Below are 20,645 nucleotides of genomic sequence, written 5' to 3'. Positions count from 1 at the left end.
CACCCCATCCTGTCCCAAACCCATCCCATCCCAACCCAAAACCATCCCATCCTGACCCACAACCATCCCATCCCGACCCATCCCACCCTCATCTCCATCCTGTTCCCACCTTATCCCAATCCCAATCCCAATCCCGCCCCGCCGGCGCACTCAGGGCCCGCCCGGTCTCTACAGTCGCTTTATTGGGGGTTGGGGCTGCGCGGGGACATCACCGGGACGCGGGGGGACACGGGGACCCCGGGGCAGGAAGGCACGACGGCGCGGGGTGTGGGGGGGGCGGTGAGCGAGACCCCCCGCGCTGCCCCTCCCCGTGCTGCCCCCCCCGCCGCGTCCCTCCATCGGCTCCGCCGGGACCCCCCCCGTGTCCCAGGGCACCCCCCCCCCAGCCCCCGGCTCTACTTGTTCTTCTTGAAGAAGCTGAAGCGTTTCTCCCGCTCCTTCTCCTTCCCCTCGCGGGCGCGGGGGGGCGGCGGGACCCCCCTCGGCGGGGGGCGGCGCGGGGGGGCATGCTCATGGCTCGCGTCACCCCCCTTCCCGCCCGCCGGGGTCCCCCCCGGCCCCTCCCGCGGTCCCCGCCGGCACCAGGGCGGCCGCCGCCTGGATCACCCGCAGCCAGGTGCTCATCTCCGCCTGCGGGGACGGGCGACGGCGGGCGTCAGCGGGCGTGCGAGGGCGTGAGTTGGTGTCAGTGGGTGTGGGAGGGCGTGAGCGGGCGTGCGAGGGCGTGAGTTGGTGTCAGCGGGTGTGCAAGGGCGTGCGAGGGCGTGAGCGGGCGTGCGAGGGCGTGAGTTGGTGTCAGCGGGTGTGCAAGGGTGTGGGAGGGCATGTGAGGGCGTGAGTTGGTGTCAGTGGGTGTGGGAGGGCGTGCGAGGGCGTGCGAGGGCGTGCGAGGGCGTGCAAGGGTGTGAGTTAGTGTCAGTGGGTGTGCAAGGGCATGGGAGGGCGTGAGCGGGCGTGTGAGGGCATGAGTTGGTGTCAGTGGGGTGTGGGGAGGGCGTGCGAGGGCGTGAGCGGGCGTGTGAGGGCGTGAGTTGGTGTCAGCGGGTGTGCAAAGGTGTGGGAGGGCGTGCGAGGGCATGAGTTGGTGTCAGTGGGTGTGGGAGGGCATGAGTGGGCGTGCGAGGGCGTGAGTTGGTGTCAGTGGGTGTGCAAGGGTGTGGGAGGGCGTGAGCGGGCGTGCGAGGGCGTGAGCGGATGTCAGCAGGTGTGCAAGGGCGTGCGAGGGCGTGAGCGGGCGTGCGAGGGCGTGAGTTGGTGTCAGCGGGTGTGCAAGGGTGTGGGAGGGCATGCGAGGGCGTGAGTTGGTGTCAGTGGGTGTGGGAGGGCGTGAGCGGGCGTGCAAGGGCGTGAGTTAGTGTCACTGGGTGTGCAAGGGCATGGGAGGGCGTGAGCGGGCGTGTGAGGGCATGAGTTGGTGTCAGTGGGGTGTGGGAGGGCGTGCGAGGGCGTGAGCGGGCGTGTGAGGGCGTGAGTTGGTGTCAGCGGGTGTGCAAGGGTGTGGGAGGGCATGAGCGGGCATGCGAAGGCGTTAGCGGATGTGTGAGGGCGTAAGTTGGTGTCAGTGGGTGTGCAAGGGCGTGAGAGGGCGTGAGCGGGCGTGTGAGGGCGTGAGTTGGTGTGCAAGGGTGTGCGAGGGCGTGAGCGGGTGTCAGCAGGTGTGCAAGGGTGTGGGAGGGCATAAGTTGGTGTCAGTGGGCGTGCAAGGGTGTGGGAGGGCTGTGCGAGGGCGTGAGCAGGAGCGTGAGTTGGTTGTCAGCGGGTGTGCAAGGGTGTGGGAGGGCATGAGCGGGCGTGCGAGGGCGTTAGCGGATGTGTGAGGGCGTAAGTTGGTGTCAGTGGGTGTGCAAGGGCGTGAGAGGGCGTGAGAGGGCGTGAGCGGGCGTGTGAGGGTGTAAGTTGGTGTGCAAGGGTGTGCAAGGGTGTGCTGAGGGCGTGAGCGGGTGTCAGCAGGTGTGCAAGGGTGTGGGAGGGCATAAGCTGGTGTCAGTGGGCGTGCAAGGGTGTGGGAGGGCGTGCAAGGGCATGAGCGGGCGTGTGAGGACATGAGTTGGTGTCAGTGGGGTGTGGGAGGGCGTGCGAGGGCGTGAGCGGGAGTGTGAGGGCGTGAGTTGGTGTCAGCGGGTGTGCAAGGGCGTGAGAGGGCGTGAGCGGGTGTGTGAGGGCGTGAGTAGGTGTGCAAGGGTGTGCAAGGGTGTGCGAGGGCGTGAGCAGGTGTCAGCAGGTGTGCAAGGGTGTGGGAGGGCACGAGCGGGTGTGCGAGGGCGTGAGCAGGTGTGTGAAGGTGTGAGTTGGTGTCAGCGGGCGTGTGAGGGCATGAGGGGGTGTGCGAGGGTGCGCAAGGGCGGTGAGCGTGTAAAAAGTGTGAGGGGCATGAGCAGGTGTGAGAGGGTGTGTGAGGGTGTGAGTGGGTGCCAGCAGGCGTGTGAGGCCGTGAGTGGGTGTGCAAGGGTGTGGGAGGGCGTGAGTGGGTGTGCGAGGGTGTGAGTGGGCGTGCAAGGGCATGGAGGGTGTGAGTGGGTGTGCGAGGGCATGCAAGGGCATGAATGGTTGTGCAAGGGCGTGGGAGGGTGGGAGCGGGTGTGCGAGGGCGTGAGTGGGCGTGAGTGGGCGCGAGTGGCGTGAGCGGGCGTGAGTGGGCGTGAGCGGGCGTGAGTGGGCGTGAGCGGGTGTCAACGGTCGTGCGAGGGCATGCCGGTGTGCTTGTGTGCGCACCGCTGGGGCTGCGGGCACGAGGGGGGGTTTCCCCGGGTGCTCACGCGTGTCTGCGCGGTGCGAGGGGGGGGTCACACCCGACCGTGCCCCCCCCTCACCCCCCCCCAGCGTCTCACCTCATCCTTGGCCTGGAAGAGATACTCCTTGCCGTCGCTCAGCCTGGGGAGGGGGACAGGGCTCAGCCCCCGCCACGTGCGTGTCCCCCCCCCAACCCTGCGCCCCCCCCCACCGTGCCGTGTGTCCCCCCCCCGTCCCTACCCCAGTTTGAAGACGTGCTTGCGCTTCTTGTAGTGGAGAGCGGGGTGGCAGCGGGCGCCGCGCAGGCTGGCGGGGGGCTCCCCGTGGTAGGGGGCCCCCACCCCTGCGCTCTTGGCGTCCTTGTAGAAGCTGAGGTTGCCCCCCGCAGCACGCAGTACACGCTCTGCCAGGACCTGGGGGGAGGAGGGGGGGTACGGAGTGAGGGGGGGGGCACGGCGAGGGCTCGGGGAGGGGGACAGGGGTCTGTGTGGGGGGATACGGCTCTGTGGTGGTGGTGGTGGGGGCACGGCTCCATGGGGGGCACATAGCGCTTTGGGGGGGGGGACAGCTCCATGGGGGTGCATGCAGTGCCATGGGGGGGACACGGCTCCGGGGGGGGGGGGGGGAACATAGTGTCACAGGGGGGACATGGCTCCGTGGGGGGGACAAAGTGCCATGGGGGGGGCACTTGGCTCCATGGGGGGGGTAACATAGTGTCATGGGGGGGGGATGGCTCCATGGGGGACACACAGTGCCATGAGGGGGGAACTTGGCTCCATGGGGGGGTAATATAGTGTCATGGGGGGACACACACGACTCTATGGGGGGGGACACGCATGGCTTGGGGGGACGACATGGCTCCAGGGGGGGAAACAGCTCCGTTTGGGGGGGGACACAGAACTGCGGGGAGGGCACAGCAATGTAAGGGGGGGGAACACGGTGTCGCTGGGGGGGGGCATGGCTCCGTGGAGGGGGAGACACAGCACCATGGGGGGACACACACGGCTTGGGGGGGGATGACAAGGCACTGGGGTGGGTTGGCACCATGGGGGGACCCCGACATGGGGGGGGGGGGCTGTTGCGGAGGGGGGGGTCACAGACCCACCCCTACCAGCACAGCAGGGAGCAGGGCCTTGCCACTTAAGGGAGGGGCCTGAAGGAAGGGGCGTGGCCAAAAGGGAGGGTGTGGCTGCAGAGGTGTGGCCTAGGAAGGGTGTGTCCCACGGGGCGGGGTCAGGGTGGTAGCAGGTGGGGTGTGCCCAAACGGGGTGTGACACGCCAGGGGTGTGGCCTGTGTGGGTGTGTCCAAAGGGGCATGGACCGTGAGGGTGTGTCCAGAGGGGCGTGGCTGCGAGGGTGTGTCCGACGGGGCGGGGTACATGTGGGCGTGTCCGAAGGGGCGTGGCCTCACCTATTGGGGGCCTTCTTGCCCTGGGCTTCCATCTCGTGCTTGCGGCAGAGGCCGCCCTCCAGGCTCTCGGGGGCCGGGGGGGCGCGGGGGGGCAGCGTGGCCGCGTGGTCGGGGGCCGGGACCCCCCCCGAGCGCCCCCGGGGAGACCCCCCCGGGCTGGGACCCCGCTCCCGCGCCCCGTTGGTCAGCCCCGGCCCCGCCGGCACCTGCGGGGAGACGGGGGTCGTGGGTCCCCTCCCACGGCGGGGGGGCACACAGAGGCATCCGGGGGTCCCCCCCCCGCCTTGGTAGGGGGGTCCAGCGTGGCGGGGGGGGTGGGGTGTTACCTGGGCCGCGGCGCTGTCGGGGCAGATCCCGTTGACGGCCGGTGCCTCCGGCTGGCGGCTCTGCGGGGCCGGGGCCCTGGGGGGGCACAGGAGTGGGTGAGGGGACAGGGACCCCCCTATCACCGCAGGACCCTCCCCGAGATCCCCCCCACCGTGTCCCCTCTTTCCCCAGGACCCCGATGTCCCCCCTGTCCCCTCAATGCTGGCGGTGTCTCCTGCGGCCCCCCATGTCTCCTGTGCCCCCCCCTTCCCTCCAAGTCCCTCCTGTCCCCCTCATCTCCCCCCATTTCCCACATCCCCAGGGTCTCCCCCCCCCCGGGACCCCCATATCCCCCCGCTTTTCCCCAGTCCCCAATATCCCCAGGGTGTCCCACCAGGACCCCACATCCCCCATGGCCCCCACCCTCCCTAGCCCCCCCCCGCCCCCAGACCTCCATGTCCCCCCTGTCGGCCCCCCCCCCCCAGGCCTCCGCATCCCCATCCCTCACCGCTGCGGCTCCCTGGTCCCCACGCCGTTCTGGGCGTCGGGGGGCACCGACGGAGGGACCCCCCCGGCCTCAGGCTGCGCGGGGGGGGGCGTGGGCGGCCGCCTCTTCCTCGCCTCCTCCTCCTCACGCCGCCGCCGCTCCTTCTCCTCCAGCTGCGGGGGGGGGGACGATGACACGGAGGGGGGGGTCAGCGCCTGCACCGAGCGCGCCGGGGCTCAGCCGACGGCGGCGTTCCCCCCCCCCCGTGCCCCCCACCCTCACCGTGGTGAGGCGTTCCAGGGCGGCGAAGCGCTCCTCCCAGGCGGCGGCCGCTTTTTGGAAGCCCTGATGGCGTTTGATGAGGTTCTCCACCTCGGCCACGCTGCCCCCCAGCTCCGCCGAGCGTACCAGGGGCTCCTGGCTGGAAAGCCAGGCCTCCGCCATGCTGGCATCCCGCCCGAACATCAGCACCTCCAGCACTGCGGGGAGACGGGGAGAAGGGGGGGGGAACGGCGTGGATCCAGGCGTCCGGGCGGATTCAGCCCCCCAGGGGTGCCCCCCCGACCCTGCGCTTACCGATCTGCAGCCAGTCCATCTTCTCCTTCCAGCGGTCCCCGATGTCCCGGCGGCGTTCCTGCAGCTGCGAGAGCTTCTCCGAGATCTGGGGATGAGGGATGGGGGCTGTGAGTGCGCGGCAAGGGGGGGGGGGGGGGCACGGGGATGGGGACATGGGGATGGGGACAGGGATACAGGGATGGGGACAGAGACGTGGGGACAGAGAGATGGGGAGGGGGATGTGGGAATGGGGACAGGGCTGAGGATACAGGGATGGGGACAGGGATACAGGGATGGGGACAGAGAGACAGGGATGGGGACATGGGGATGGGCTGAGGATACAGGGATACAGGGATGGGGACAGAGACATGGGGACAGAAAGACGGGGAGGGGGATGTGGGAATGGGGACAGGGCTGAGGATACAGGGATGGGGACAGGGATACAGGGATGGGGACAGAGAGACAGGGATGGGGACATGGGGATGGGGATGGGGATGAGGATACAGGGATACAGGGATGGGGACAGAGAGATGGGGACAGAGAGATGGGGAGGGGGATGTGGGAATGGGGACAGGGCTGAGGATACAGGGATGGGGACAGGGATACAAGGATGGTGACAGAGACATGGAGATGGGGACAGAGAGATGGGGGTGGGGACATCGGGAGGGGGACATGGGGACAGGGCTGAGGACACAGGGATGGGGACAGGGATACAGGGATGGGGACAGAGAGATGGGGATGGGGACATGGGGATGGGGACAGGGATACAGGGATGGGGACAGAGAGACAGGGATGGGGACATGGGGATGGGTACAGGGACATGGGGATGGGGCTGAGGATACAGGGATACAGGGATGGGGACAGAGAGATGGGGACAGAGAGATGGGGATGAGGATGTGGGAATGGGGATGGGGCTGAGGATACAGGGATGGGGACAGGGATACAAGGATGGGCACACAGGGATGGGGACATGGGGATGGGGATACAGGGATGGGGACAGAGAGATGGGGACGGGGACATGGGGATGGGGATGCGGACATGGGGAGGGGGACATGGGGACAGGGCTGAGGACACAGGGATGGGGACAGGGATACAGGGATACAGGGATGGGGACAGAGATGGGGATGGGGACATGGGAATGGGTACAGGGACATGGGGATGGGGCTGAGGATACAGGGATGGGGACAAAGAGATGGGGACAGGGACATGGAGATGGGGACACGGGAAGAGAGCTGAGGACACAGGGATGGGGACAGAGATGCGAGGACAGAGACATGGGGATGGGGACACAGGGGTGGGGACACATGGACAGAGACAGAGATATGGGGATGGGGACAAGGGGACGGGGACACAGGGGTGGGATACAGGGATAGGGACGGAGACATGGGGACAGAGACAGGGCGACAGGGAAATGGGGATGGGGGGACAGAGACAGGGATGCAGGGATGGGGACAGGGACACAAGGACGGGAACAGAGACAGGGAGATGTGGATGGGGACGCAAGGATGAGAACAGGGATGGGGACAGAGACACAGAGTCGTGGACGGGGACATGAGGCCAGTGACGGGGATGGGGACACAGGGGTGGGGACGTGGGGACGAGAACGGGGACGTGGGGCTGGGACGAGGACAGGGACGCGGGGACGGAGAAGGCCCCACCTTGTCGGCGGCGTAGTGGCCCTTGTCGAGCAGCGCGGTGCCCATGGCCACGCAGGCGTCGAAGCTGTCGGCCCGCGCCTCCACCTCCGCCTTGATGCTCTGGTGGTTCTTGATCACCAGATCGGCCGAGGACACGTCCCTGCGCCGGGGACGGGGACGCGGTCAGCGTCCCCTCGGCACCACCGCCGCCCCGGCACGTGCCCCTTTGCCCCGTCCCGCTCACCGCGGGCGCTCCTGGCCCTCGATCTGCAGGCGGACGCCGTCCATCCAGAGCAGCAGGTCCCGCACCGCCCGCAAGAAGCGGAACTTGTCGACGGTATCGAGGAGCAGCCGGCGCCGTCCCTGGCTGCTGCCGCGCAGCTCGGCCCAGGCCTCGCTCACCGCCTGCTCGTGCCGGCGGATGTCGGCCGCCTTCTCCCCGGCGTACGCCTTCTCCAGCCGTGCCGCGTCCTCCTGCACCTGGCGCACCTGCGGGCGCACGGAGAGGAGGCTGTGCCGCGCCGCGCCGCAGCACGCCACACCGAGCTACGCTGCGCGGTGCCACCCCACGCTGCGCCACGCCGGGCTGCACTGCGGCGTGCCGCGCCGCGCCGCCGCGCCGTCCTGCATCACGCTGCGCCGCGCTGCTTCACGTCGTGCCGTCCCGGCACCGCGCCGCGCGGCTCACCTGGGTGCTGAGGGCCTGGATGTCGTGCTCGTAGGCGGTGTGCATGCGCTGCATGGCTTCGGCCGTGTTCAGGTCGCGGCCCACCTCGTCCGGCAGCTGCTTCTGCTTGTGCTGCACCTGGGCCAGGGTCTCGCGGGCGTCGTGGTAGAACCGGTGCAGCTCGTAGGAGGCCGCCAGCATCTGCGACCGCGTGTCGATCAGCTCCAGCAGGTCGGCCCAGGCCTCGTTCAGCCCGTCCTTCCACTCGGCCACCGTGGCGTTCTCCGAGTGCCCCGCCGCGATCAGCGCGTCCGCCAGCCCGTTGACGCCGTCCACCCGCTCCTGCCCGATGCTGCTGGTGTCCCGCGAGAACTCCCTGAACTTGTCCCGCAGCATCTGCGGGGAGGGGGCCGAGCCGTGTCGGGGACGGCGGGGAGGGGACACCCCGGCGGCCTCCCGCCCCGTCCGTCCCCGCACCGTGACGTGCTCGTAGTCCTGGCCCAGCTCGTGGGAAGCGGCCACCACCTCCCGCTCCGAGATCCACTGCTCCAGGTCGTCCACGTCGCGTTTGAGCTGGCAGAGCCGCTGGTGCTCCTGCAGCGTGGCCCGGCGCTCCTCCGCCAGGTCCTTCAGGCTGGCGTAGAGCTTGTCCACCTGGCCCTGGCGCAGCGTCAGCCGCTCGCTGCGGGCACGGCCGCCGTCAGCTCCGGTGGCACCGGCACCGGGCACCCGCTGGCGGGGGACGACGTGTGCGGGGGTGGGAGGTGTGGGGGGGGACACACGGTCCTCAGGGGACGGCGGATGTGGGGACGGGAGGTGGCAAGGGGGGGGACGCGGTCCTCGTGGGACGATGGATGTGGGGATGGGAGGTGGCAGGGGGGGACACGGTCCTCGAGGGATGATGGACATGGGGATGGCAGGTGGCAGGGGGGACACGGTCCTCGTGAGATGATGCACACATCAATAAGGGGTGGGGGGGGGGACACACGGTCCCCAAGGGATGATGCTGGCAGGGATGGGAGGTGGCAGGGGGGGACACGGTCCTCGTGGGACGATGGATGTGGGGATGGGAGGTGGCGGGGGGGACACGGTCCTCGTGGGACGATGGATGTGGGGATGGGAGGTGGCAGGGGGGGACACGGTCCTCGTGGGACGATGGACGTGGGGATGGGAGGTGGCAGGGGGGGACATAGTCCTTGTGAGATGATGCACACATCAATAAGGGGTGGGGGGGGGACACAGGGTCCCCAAGGGATGATGCTGGCAGGGATGGGAGGTGGCAGGGGGGGACACGGTCCTCGTGGGACGATGGATGTGGGGATGGGAGGTGGCAGGGGGGGACGCGGTCTTCGTGGGACGATGGATGTGGGGATGGGAGGTGGCAGGGGGGGACACGGTCCTCATGGGATGATGGACATGGGGATGGAAGGTGGTGGGGGGTCACACAGCCCTTGTGGGATGATGCAGGCGGGGACGGGGGGGTGTCAGGGGACGCCTGTCCCCCGTGGCACGATGCAGGCGGACCCGGGGATGTTACCCACCTCTCGGGGTGCCCGCTGGCCACCATGTCGCGGCTCTGTGCCGAGAGCTGGTGCACGGTGTGGGCATAGTCCCGCAGCGCCTGCTCCAGCACCAAGTGCTTGCTGACCATGGCCTGGGCGCTCAGCTCGTCCTGAGGGTGCGGGGGGGGGGATCACAGAGGCTCAGGGTGGGAGGGGGCACGGGGCTGGGGTGGTGGGGCACACCGGCCGGGAGCCGTACCTTCGCCTTCTCCTGGGACATCATGTGCAGCTCCTGCTCGCCCATCCAAGCCTCGGCCTCGGCGGCGTCGCAGTAGAACTGCTGGGCGGCGTGAGCCCGCTCCAGGCGCCGGTGCCGCAGCTCTGCCTGCAGCCGCAGCTCCTGCCAGGCTTCCCGCAGCTCCCGCACCCGCTCGGCCGGGCCCGACAGCCCCCCGCGCCGTCCCAGCAGCTCCTCCACCCTCCGCTCATGGCCCTGCAGCTCCTTCTGCAGCGTCTGGAGTGCGGCAAAATGGGACACGCGGGGGTGAGCGGGAGCGGTCCTGGGGATGGTGGGACCCCCACGGGGGCCAGCGGCGGCGGCGGCTGCCGGACCCCCCCGACCCACCTGGTTCTTCTTTATCAGGAGCTGGACGGAGGGCAGGTCCTTGCCGTGGTCGGTGGACACAGCCAGGGGTCTGCGCTCCTTCACCCACAGCTGGTGGGAGACGGGGGGTCAGGGACGGTGGGGGGGGTCAGGGATGCCGGGGGTCTCCTCCCACGGCCGGGACCCCACTCACGATCTCGTCCTCCAGGTCGCGGTTGAACTGGTGCTCCTCCTTGGAGGCCAGGAGCTTTCGGCATCGCTCCCGCAGCGGCTCCCGCAGCCCCAAGAACTGCTCCTCCACGGCACGGACCTGTCCCTGCACCTCGGCCGCCGCTGGCGTCCTCCCGGCTGAGGGCCTGCGCCTGCGCCCGGATCGCCTCCACCTCCTTCTCCCGCACCGCCGTCTGCTTCTCCAGCATCTGCCCAGGGCGTGGGGAGGGTGAGGGACCCCGCGACGGGCACCCCGCCGTAACGGGCACCCCGCCGTGACGGGCACCCTTCCCCGCACACCCCCTGTCCCCACGCACCCCCTGTGCCAGGCACCCCATCCCCATGCACCCCATGCCTGTGCACCCCATCCCTGTGCACCCCTGTCCTCTGCACCCCATCCTCGTGCACCCCCTGTGCCGGGTGCCCCTTCCTTCTGCACCCTTGTCTGCTGTGTCCCATCTCCTGCACCCCGTCCCCTGCACCCCTGTCCCTGTGCACCCCTGTCCTCATGCACCCCATCTCATGCACCCCATTCCTATGCACCCCATCTCCTGCACCCCGTCCCCTGCACCCCTGTCCCTGTGCACCCCGTCCCTGTGCACCCCTGTCCTCATGCACCCCATCTCCAGCACCCCATTCCTATGCACCCCATCCCCTGCACCCCGTCCCCTGCACCCCTGTCCCCCGTGCACCCCATCCCCTGCACCCCATCTCCTGCACCCCATTCCTATGCACCCCATCTCCTGCACCCCATCCCCTGCACCCCTGGTCCCCCTGCACCCCATCTCCTGCACCCCTGTCCCCTGCACCCCGTCCCCTGCACCCCTGTCCCTGTGCACCCCTGTCCTCGTGCACCCCTGTCCTCATTCACCCCATCTCCTGCACCCCATTCCTATGCACCCCATCTCCTGCAACCTGTTCCTATGCACCCCATCTCCTGCACCCCATCCCCTGCACCCCTGTGCCTATGCACCCCATCTCCTGCACCCCGTCCCCTGCACCCCTGTCCCTGTGCACCCCTGTCCTCATGCACCCCATCTCATGCACCCCATTCCTATGCACCCCATCTCCTGCACCCCGTCCCCTGCACCCCTGTCCCTGTGCACCCCTGTCCTCATGCACCCCATCTCACGCACCCCATTCCTATGCACCCCATCTCCTGCACCCCATCTCCTGCACCCCGTCCCCTGCACCCCTGTCCCTGTGCACCCCTGTCCTCATGCACCCCATCTCATGCACCCCATTCCTATGCACCACATCTCCAGCACCCCATCTCCTGCACCCCATTCCTATGCACCCCATCTCCAGCATCCCATTCCTATGCACCCCATCTCCTGCACCCCCGTCCCCTGCACCCCTGTCCCTGTGCACCCCTGTCCTCGTGCACCCCTGTCCTCATTCACCCCATCTCCTGCACCCCATTCCTATGCACCCCATCTCCTGCAACCTGTTCCTATGCACCCCATCTCCTGCACCCCATCCCCTGCACCCCTGTGCCTATGCACCCCATCTCCTGCACCCCGTCCCCTGCACCCCTGTCCCTGTGCACCCCTGTCCTCATGCACCCCATCTCATGCACCCCATTCCTATGCACCCCATCTCCTGCACCCTGTTCCTATGCACCCCATCTCGAGCACCCCATCTCCTGCACCCCATTCCTATGCACCCCATCTCCTGCACCCCATCTCCTGCACCCCGTCCCCTGCACCCCTGTCCCTGTGCACCCCTGTCCTCATGCACCCCATCTCATGCACCCCATTCCTATGCACCCCATCTCCTGCACCCCGTCCCCTGCACCCCTGTCCCTGTGCACCCCTGTCCTCATGCACCCCATCTCATGCACCCCATTCCTATGCACCCCATCTCCTGCACCCCATCTCCTGCACCCCGTCCCCTGCACCCCTGTCCCTGTGCACCCCTGTCCTCATGCACCCCATCTCATGCACCCCATTCCTATGCACCACATCTCCAGCATCCCATTCCTATGCACCCCATCTCCTGCACCCCGTCCCCTGCACCCCTGTCCCTGTGCACCCCTGTCCTCATGCACCCCATCTCCTGCACCCCATTCCTATGCACCACATCTCCAGCACCCTGTTCCTATGCACCCCATCTCCTGCACCCCGTCCCCTGCACCCTGTTCCTATGCACCCCCTGTCCCCATGCACCCCATCTCCTGCACCCCGTCCCCTGCACCCCCGTCCCCCGCAGACCCCATCCCCGCAGACCCCGTCCCCCCGCCGGACCCACCTGCTGCTTCTTGAGCAGGATGTTGACGCTGGTGAGATCCTTGCCGTAGTCGTCGGAGCGCAGCTGGGCGTGCACGCCGGACAGCCAGCCCCGCAGCGCCGCGCAGGACTGGGCGCACAGCTCGGCGCGGTTGGCGTCGAACAGGCGCCGCGCCTTCGTCCGCGTGGTCGACTCCAGCTCGTCCCACAGCCCCCGCAGCGCCGCCAGCTTCTCCGTCACCACCGTCCCCAGCTCCGGCTTCACCGACGCCAGCTGCTGGCCCTCCTGCCGGGGATACCGGCGTCAGCGGGGCCACGGCGGTGGGGGGTCCCGGCGCCCCGGCCTCGCCCCGGCCCCCCCACCTTCTCCATCTTCTCCAGCCAGCCCTTGTTGGCGGCCAGCTCGGCCGCGAAGGCCTGGTGCTTCTGCCACTTGGTGTGCAGGTTGCGGGCCTCCTCGTAGGAGACGTCCTGGGCCGTCAGCATCTTCTCGTTGATCCAGAGCGTGAGCTGCCAGGGGGGAGAGCGGGAACGGGGCCGTTACGCCGTGCCGGCTCCGTCCCGTCCCTGTTCCCATCCCACCTCATCCCATCCTCGTTCCCATCTTCAGCCCGTCCTCATCCCCACCCCCCGCCCCATCCCGTCCCTCCCGGTGTCCCGCGCTCACCTCCTGCCCGTCCTGCAGGAACCGCTGCAGCTCCCAGTTGTCCCGCAGCCGCCCCAGCAGCTCCTGGGCCGTGTCCCGGTTCTTCTGGTGCCTGCGGCGAGGGCAGGGGGTGACGGCTGGGCCGGGGACCCCGGCGGTGAGGCTGGGCCACGATGTGGGGGTCCCCTCACCTGCTCTCCACCGAATCCACCGTCTCCTGCACCTTGTCGGCGTGGAGGCTGCCCTCGGCCACCAGCTTGCGGCCGGCGGCTACCAGCCCCTGGACACGTTCCCCATTGGCCTCCATGGTGGCCATGAAGTCCTCGTGCTTCTTGACGGAAGCCTCGGCTCCCGGCAGCGTGCTGGGCATCTCCGTGTGCGACAGGGCGTACTCCTGCGCAGAGCACCGGACCGGGCATCACCACCGTCCCTCCGGCATCCCGGGGTCCCCCCCCCCGCCGCCGGCGCTGCCGGCTTCACCTCCCCAGCCGCTCACCTGGGTGCTGAGGACGCCCTCGACCTGCTTGGAGTCACGGAGGAAGAGTTGGAAGGCGAAGGCTTGGGAGAGGAGATGGTGGCGGTTCTCCCACATCCTCCCCAGCTCCTCCCAACCCGTGTCCAGAGCTTCCAGGCGCTGGTGCAGAAAGACGTGCTGCGCGTCCGTCTGTCCCTGCGTCACCTCCCGGCCCACAGCTCGCGTGCTGCGGTAGTCGTCGCCGTAGTGGGCGATCTCCTTACGGATGCTCTCGTGCTGACTCAGCAACCGTTCGGCCTCGGCCAGGGTGGCCGGCACGTCCTCGGAGGCCACGGCCATCTGGGTGCGGGATAGCCAGGCCTGGAAGGCGGCCAGATCCCGCAGGAAGCCCTGCAGCTTGCTGGCCTCCCCCAACGACTCCTCGCGACGCCGCAGGCTGCGGCACAGCTCGTCCCACACCGCCTCGATGGCCGACAGCCGGGCCAGGATGGCGGGCGCCTGTTCCGGGTGTTCGGCCGCCAACTTCTCCGCCTCGGCTCGCAAGTCCCGCACCTTGCCCTGGATGGCTTCTAGGTCGCGTTCCATGCCCGAGAGCTTGCGCTGCAGGGCCATGACGCCGGCCAGGTCGTTGCCCAGCCCCTGCGTCGACTCGATCACCTTCGTCTTCTCCCGCATCCAGGACGTGGTCTCGTTGCACTCCAGGTGGTAGTTCTGGATGTTCAGCGCCGACGTCAGCGCCTCCTTCTTCTGGTCGGCCAGCGCGCGGAACCGCTCCCACCTGCACGGCACCGGGGTCAGGGGGAACGCCTCTGCCGGCACCGCGCCCGGAGCGGCCCACCCTGCCTGCGGCTGCCCGGCTGTCCTGCCTGCACCATCGTCCTGCCTGCCTGGAGCACCCATCCCTGCCTGGAGCATCGTCTTGCCCACAGCATCCCTGCCTGGAGCGTCATCCTGCCTGCCTGGAGCACCCATCCCTGCCTGGAGCATCATCCTGCCTGCCTGGAGCACCATCATCCCTGCCTGGAGCATCATCCTGCCTGGAGCATCATCCTGCCTGGAGCATCCCTGCCTGGAGCATCATCCTGCCTGGAGCATCATCCTTCCTGCCTGGAGCACCCATCCGTGCCTGGAGCATCATCCCGCCTGGAGCATCATCCAGCCTGGAGCATCCCTGCCTGGAGCATCATCCAGCCTGGAGCATCATCCTGCCTGCCTGGAGCATCATCCTGCCAGCCTGGAGCATCCCTGCCTGGAGCATCATCCTGCCTGGAGCATCATCCTGCCTGCCTGGAGCACCCGTCCCTGCCTGGAGCATCGTCCTGCCAGCCTGGAGCATCCCTGCCTGGAGCATCATCCTGCCTGGAGCATCATCCTGCCTGCCTGGAGCACCCGTCCCTGCCTGGAGCTGCCCTGCCAGGACCACCCCTGCCTGCCCGCAGCACCCTGCCCGCAGCACCCGCCACCCACCTGGCGTTGAGCTGCTCGCGGGTGGCACGGATGCTCTCCTGGTTGCGCTGGTCGGTGGCCAGCAGCTGGTCGGCGATGCGGTTGACGGCGGCCACGCGGGACGCCAGGTTATTCATCTCCGGCTCCAGCGTCTCGAAGCTGCAGGCAGGGAGCGAGGACAGGGGCTCAGCGCCCACCGGGAAGGACCGGGCCGTGTCGGGAAGGACCGGGACGTGCCGGGAAGAGGGGGGATCCGGTGCCGGCGCTCACCGCTGCTGCACCACCTCCAGGTCCTCCAGCTTGTCGGGGACGTGCATGGCGTGCAGCCACTGCTCCTTCTCGCCCACCCACAGCCCGCAGGCGTCCGCCTCGCTGCGCATGGTGTAGAGGCTGAGAGCGTCCTGCAGGTCCTGCCGCCGGCGCTCGGCTCGCGCCGCCAACTCCTGGTAACGCCGCTCCAGCGCCGGCAGCCGACCGGCCGCGCCGGGAAAGTCGGCGAAGGCGGGCGGCAGGGCGCGAGCCTGTTCGTGCAGGGCGTCGATGGCGGGGCGGTGGCTCCGCACCTCCTCCTGCACTTCCCGGTGCTGCCGGGCCAGGCTGCGGGTGGAATACTCGTCGTGGCCCAGTTCGGGGCTGGACGCCAGGCGCAGGGCGTCCTCCAACCAGGCCTCCGTGTCCGCCGCCTCCGCCTGGAACTGGAAGAAGCCGGCGGCTTCCCGCAGGCGTCGCTCGCGTTCGGCCGCCAGCTCGGCCAACGCTCGCCAACGTCCTTCCATCTCCCGTACCCGCTCGGCCACCTCGGCCGCCCCTAGCCGGCCCTCGGCCGCCAGACCCCGGCCCCGGGCAAGCGCCTGCTCCAGTGGCCCCGCACGCCCGCTCAGCTCCCCGCGGAAGGCGTCGTGCTGGCTCAGCAGGCGCAGGGAGCTGGTCAGATCCCGGCCGACGTCCTCGGAGGAGAGGAGACGTTCCTGCTCCCGCATCCAGGCTTCTTCCTCCCCGGTGTCCCAGAAAAATTTCCAGAGCCGCCGCGATTCCTCCAGCCGAGCCCGGCGCTGTCCCGCCAGCTCCGCCAGCTCCCGGTAACGCAGCTCCAGCGTGGCCACGCGCTCCTGCACCGCCGCCGGCTCGCAGGGCTGGTAGCCTGCGGGGACCCCCGGCAGGTCCCTGAGGGGGGCTCGGGGTGCACTGGCTGCCCCGGGGGGGCTGGGGGACATCCCAGGGGTTTGGGGGTCCAGGGGGCTCCGGCTGCGCCGGGGAGCTGGGGGACATCCCAGGGGTTTGGGGGTCCAGGGGGCTCCAGCCGCTCCGGGGGGCTTGGGGACATCCCAGAGGTTTGGGGGTCCAGGGGGCTCCGGCCTCCCCAGGGGGCTTCGGGACATCCCAGGGGTTTGGGGGTCCAGGGGGCTCCGGCCTCCCCGGGGGGCTGGGGTCAGGCGACATCCTGGAGTTTAGGGGTCTGGGCCACTCCTGGGTTTTGGGGGTCCAGGGTGCACCCGCCCTGGGGGTCTGGGGTCCAAGGTCGAGGGCTGCCCTGGGGGTTGGGGGTCTCGGGTCATCCCAGGGTCTGGGGGTTCGGGGTTCACCAGCCCCCTGGGGGTCTGGGGGCCAGGGTGCTCCAGCCCTCCTGGGGATCGGGGGTCTGGGATGGTCCCCTGCCAGTGTGCACCGGGGGTCCCGGGGGTCCCCAGGGTCTGCGGGGTGCCCTGGCCGCACTCACCCTCACCGGGCACGGCGAATCGCTGCGCCGCGGCGCTCACCGCCCGCACTCGCTCCGCCTGCGCCGCGATGTCGGCCTCCACCAGCGCGTGGATCTGCAGCAGGTCGTCCCACCCCGTGCAGGTGCTTCCCCAAATCCTGCGACTGCAGCCGACCCTACAGGACCGGGGAGGGGGGGACACGGCGACGTCAGGGTCTGGCCGCCGCGTCGTCCCCCCCCCGGCTCCCCGCGCCTGCCGCCACGCCGGTACCCTTCATCTCCTCCATCCAGTCCATGAGATGCGCCAGGTCCTGCAGCATCTTCTGCAGCTCCAGGTGCAGCAGCAGCCGCTCGCGGCGGGCGGCCACCAGCTGCCGGAGGAAATCCCAGAGCCGAACCACGTTGTCGCGACGAGTCAGGACGCGGCGGATGTCGTGGTAACGCTCGGCCTCCAGCTCGGCCGCCACCGCGCTCACCGCCTGCACCCGCTCGCTGTAAGCCACGATGTCCGTCTCGATGGCCTCGTGTTTCCGCACCGCCGCCTCCACCGCCGACATGTCCGTCCCGAAGTTGTCCTGGGGGGGGGACGGCGAGACGTAAGGGCAGGGTAGGAGCCGGCCCCTCTGTCCCTGGGGACCCCCAGTCACCCCAAGGTCGATAGGGGGTGGCAGTGGGGAGCGGGACCCCCAGACACCTCAGGTCCTGGGGGTTGGTGGCTGTGGGGAGCGGGACCCCCCAAACACCTGGGGTCCCTGGGGACGGTGGTGGTGGAGAGCAGGACCCCCGAACACCTGGGGTCCCTGGGGTCAGTGGCAGTGGGGAGCGGGACCCCCAGACACCTCAGGTCCTGGGGGTCAGTGACAGTGGGGAGCAGGACCCCCAGACACCCTCAGGTCCTGGGGGTCAGTGACAGTGGGGAGCAGGACCCCCAGACACCTCAGGTCCTGGGGGTTGGTGGCCATGGGGAGTGGGACCCCCAGACACCTTGGGTCCCCAGAGTTGATGGCAGTGGGGAGCAGGACCCCCCAAACACCTTGGGTCCCTGGGGACGGTGGTGGTGGAGAGCAGGACCCCTGAACACCTGGGGTCCCTGGGGTCAGTGGCAGTGGGGAGCGGGACCCCCAGACACCTCAGGTCCTGGGGGTCAGTGACAGTGGGGAGCAGGACCCCCAGACACCTCAGGTCCTGGGGGTCAGTGACAGTGGGGAGCGGGACCCCCAGACACCTCAGGTCCTGGGGGTCAGTGGCAGTGGGGAGCGGGACCCCCAGACACCTCAGGTCCTGGGGGTCAGTGGCAGTGGGGAGCGGGACCCCCCAGACACCTCAGGTCCTGGGGGTCAGTGGCAGTGGGGAGCGGGACCCCCAGACACCTCAGGTCCTGGGGGTCAGTGACAGTGGGGAGCGGGACCCCCCAGACACCTCAGGTCCTGGGGGTCAGTGGCAGTGGGGAGCGGGACCCCCCAGACACCTCAGGTCCTGGGGGTCAGTGGCAGTGGGGAGCGGGACCCCCCAGACACCTCAGGTCCTGGGGGTTGGTGGCTGTGGGGAGTGGGACCCCCAAACACCTTGGGTCCCCGGGGTTGGTGGTGGTGGAGAGCGGGACCCCCGAACACCTGGGGTCCCCTGGGGTCAGTGGCAGTGGGGAGCGGGACCCCCAGCCACCCAGGTCCCTGGGGTCATTGAGTGGGGGTGGCAGCGGGGAGCGGGACCCCCCATCGACGCGGTCCCCCCCACCGACCGGCACCTGAGAGACGAGGCGCTGGTTCTCGCTCAGCCAGGTCTCCCGCATGGCCGCCTTGCGATCGAATCGCGCCGCCAGCTGCTCCAGCTTCTCCTGCCGGATGAGCTCGGTGCGCAACGCCAGCTCCCGCTCGTGCTCCGCTTTTTCCAGCCGTTCCCAGGCCTGCCGGCACGACTCCCCGTCAGCCCCGGTACGGCATGGCACCGCGCCGCCACCGTCCCCGTCCCACCTTGTTGATGTCGGAGATGAGTTTCCCCTCCCGCGGCACGTAGACCTTCTGGTTGTTGGCCCTCATCCGGCTCTGGACGGTGAAGAGCAGCACCTCCAGGTTGCCCTTCTCCATGAACCTGGAGGGGGGGGAGAGGCAACGCTGAGCCCCCCGCCGTACACCCCCAGCCCGGCCGGGGCGCGGTGGGGCCGGCGCGGGGTCGGGGGGCTCACTTGGGGGGCTTCTCGACGGTGCGGTAGGTGTTGAAGGCCTGGAGCTGGTTCTGGACGCCGGGCAGCGCGTTGGCCAACTGCCGGTCGTTGAGGGTGAGGATGGTCTGTTCGATCCAGCCCAGCAGCTCGCCCGCCAGCTCCTCGTACTTCCCCACCAGCTCCTCCGCCTCCCGCGCCCGCGTCCAGCACCTGCGCCGCCGGCCGTCTGTCCATCTGCCGTCCGTCCCCCCCCCCGCTTCCCTGCTCCGCCGGCCCCGGCTCATCCCGCCAGCCATCTGCCCGCCACCTGCCCGCGCTCCGTCCTGCCGGATCCCTGCCCGGACCGTCTGTCCGGCCCTCCGTCGAGCGTCCGCCTCCTCCCTCCAGCCGCCCGTCTGTCTGTCCATCCGTGTGGGCGCCCATTCGGCTGTCTGTCCATCTCCTCTCTCCCTCCCTCTAGCCGGCCGGCCGGCTGTCCATCCCGTTTGGGCACCCCTCTCCATCCGTCTGTCGGTCCACCCCTTTGTCCTCCTCTCCATCCAGCTGTCCATCCTCTCTCTCTGTCTGTCTGTCCATCCATTTGGGCGCCCATTCAGCTGCCTGCCCATCTCCTCTCTCCATCTGCCTGTCTGTCTGTCCACCCCCTTTGTCCTCCTCTCCATCCAGCTGTCCATCTCCCCTCTCTCTCTCTGTCTGTCCATCTCTTCGGGCCCTCATCCATCTTCTTCCTCCATTCCTCTGCCCCCCCGTTCACCTCTCTGCCCCTCTCTCCCTCCCTCCAGCCCTCCGCCCGTCCATCTGTCCGTCCATCCATCCGTCCGCCAGCCCCCTCTGCCCCGTCACCTTCCCGATGCGCTTCCCCTCCACCGCCAGCGCCTTCATCTTGGAGAAGTAGTGGTAGAAGGTGGCCACGTAGGTGATGATGGACTTCTCATCCGGCTGGTCCACCGTTGACGTCTGCAGGGACCAGAGCGCAGGGGGTGAGTGCGGCCGGCCCCCCGCAGCCCCCCGTACCCCCCACAACCCCCCCGCAGCCCCCCCACGGCCCCCCAGCTCCTCCTCACCCTCGGGATCCAGCAGCTTGGTCAGACCGAGCTCGCGCTCGGCCAGGTTGAAGGCGCTTTGCAGGTTGTAGTGCGCGTTGCATCGCCGCAACGCGTCCATGTCCACCAGGTCCGGCCTGGGCAGCGGGAGAACCTCAGCCCCACGGCTCCTGCCCCACGGCCTGCCCCACGGCTCGCCCCACGGCTCGCCCCGCGCCCCACATCCCCATCCTGCACCCCGCGTGCTGCGCCCCACGTCCCGCGTCCCGCATCTCGCATCCCCGCCTCCCGCATCCCACGCAGATGTCACCGTGTGCCCCACGGCCCCTGCCCCACGGCCCCTGCCCCACACAGATGTCACGTCCCCTGCCCTGTGCCCCACGGCCCCTGCCCCACGGCCCCTGCCCCACGCCGCCACAGCCGTGCCCCCCCCTGCCCCACCTGTGCTTGTGGATGATGGCGTTGAAGGCCAGCCCGTCCCGCCAGCTCGTGGTGAAGTTGTGCACGTTCACGTTCGGGTACCTGCCAGGCGCCAGGGTGAGGGCTCAGCCTGGGACCCCCAGGACCCCCCCGGGATCCCCCAGGACCCCCCAGGACCCCCTGCCCCACGCTCACCCCCGCCGTCTTCATCTGGCACCAGAGCAGCAGCGCGTCCTTGGCCGACTTCTTCTCCTTGTTGTCCTCTGTCTCCACGCTGATGTCCTGGATCTGGGGGGGGCAGCGTGGGGTGAGGGGGGGCCCCGGACCACCCCATGGCTTGGGGCAGGGGGCTCCAAGATGGGGGCACAGACCCACAGCAGGTGCAGGGACCCCATAGTGGGTTCGGGGACCCCCACGGTGG

At 69.4% G+C, this 20,645-nt stretch overlaps 2 protein-coding genes across 2 annotated transcripts; both read right to left on the bottom strand.

Moving 5' to 3' along the window:
- Positions 1-164: 164 nt before the first annotated feature.
- LOC128138045 (spectrin beta chain, non-erythrocytic 2-like) lies at positions 165-16,725 on the bottom strand. Its single transcript, XM_052779329.1, is given in 28 exon segments — positions 165-473; positions 476-543; positions 546-630; positions 2,829-2,871; positions 2,971-3,112; positions 3,115-3,143; positions 4,142-4,347; positions 4,468-4,543; positions 4,956-5,107; positions 5,217-5,413; positions 5,511-5,595; positions 7,148-7,286; positions 7,371-7,615; positions 7,815-8,189; positions 8,271-8,475; positions 9,335-9,465; positions 9,555-9,809; positions 9,921-10,010; positions 10,093-10,236; positions 10,238-10,318; positions 12,360-12,623; positions 12,701-12,847; positions 13,005-13,095; positions 13,175-13,377; positions 13,480-14,236; positions 14,926-15,063; positions 15,175-16,045; positions 16,622-16,725. Coding segments are annotated over 27 exon segments (5,136 nt in total). The 5' UTR covers positions 15,885-16,045; positions 16,622-16,725; the 3' UTR covers positions 165-395.
- Positions 16,726-16,808: 83 nt separating this feature from the next.
- Positions 16,809-19,733, bottom strand: LOC128138046 (spectrin beta chain, non-erythrocytic 2-like; the record flags this gene model as incomplete). The annotated part of the gene is given in 6 exon segments (XM_052779330.1): positions 16,809-17,175; positions 18,345-18,503; positions 18,571-18,688; positions 18,783-18,958; positions 18,960-18,971; positions 19,605-19,733. Coding segments are annotated over 6 exon segments (960 nt in total), but the record flags the coding sequence as incomplete, so codon positions are not given.
- Between the last annotated feature and the right edge of the window lie 912 nt (positions 19,734-20,645).

The sequence above is a fragment of the Harpia harpyja genome (assembly GCF_026419915.1).
Source record: "Harpia harpyja isolate bHarHar1 chromosome 27 unlocalized genomic scaffold, bHarHar1 primary haplotype SUPER_27_unloc_2, whole genome shotgun sequence".
In the NCBI taxonomy this organism is placed as follows: Eukaryota; Metazoa; Chordata; class Aves; order Accipitriformes; family Accipitridae; genus Harpia; species Harpia harpyja.
This window is presented reverse-complemented; position numbering and strand designations above follow the sequence as displayed.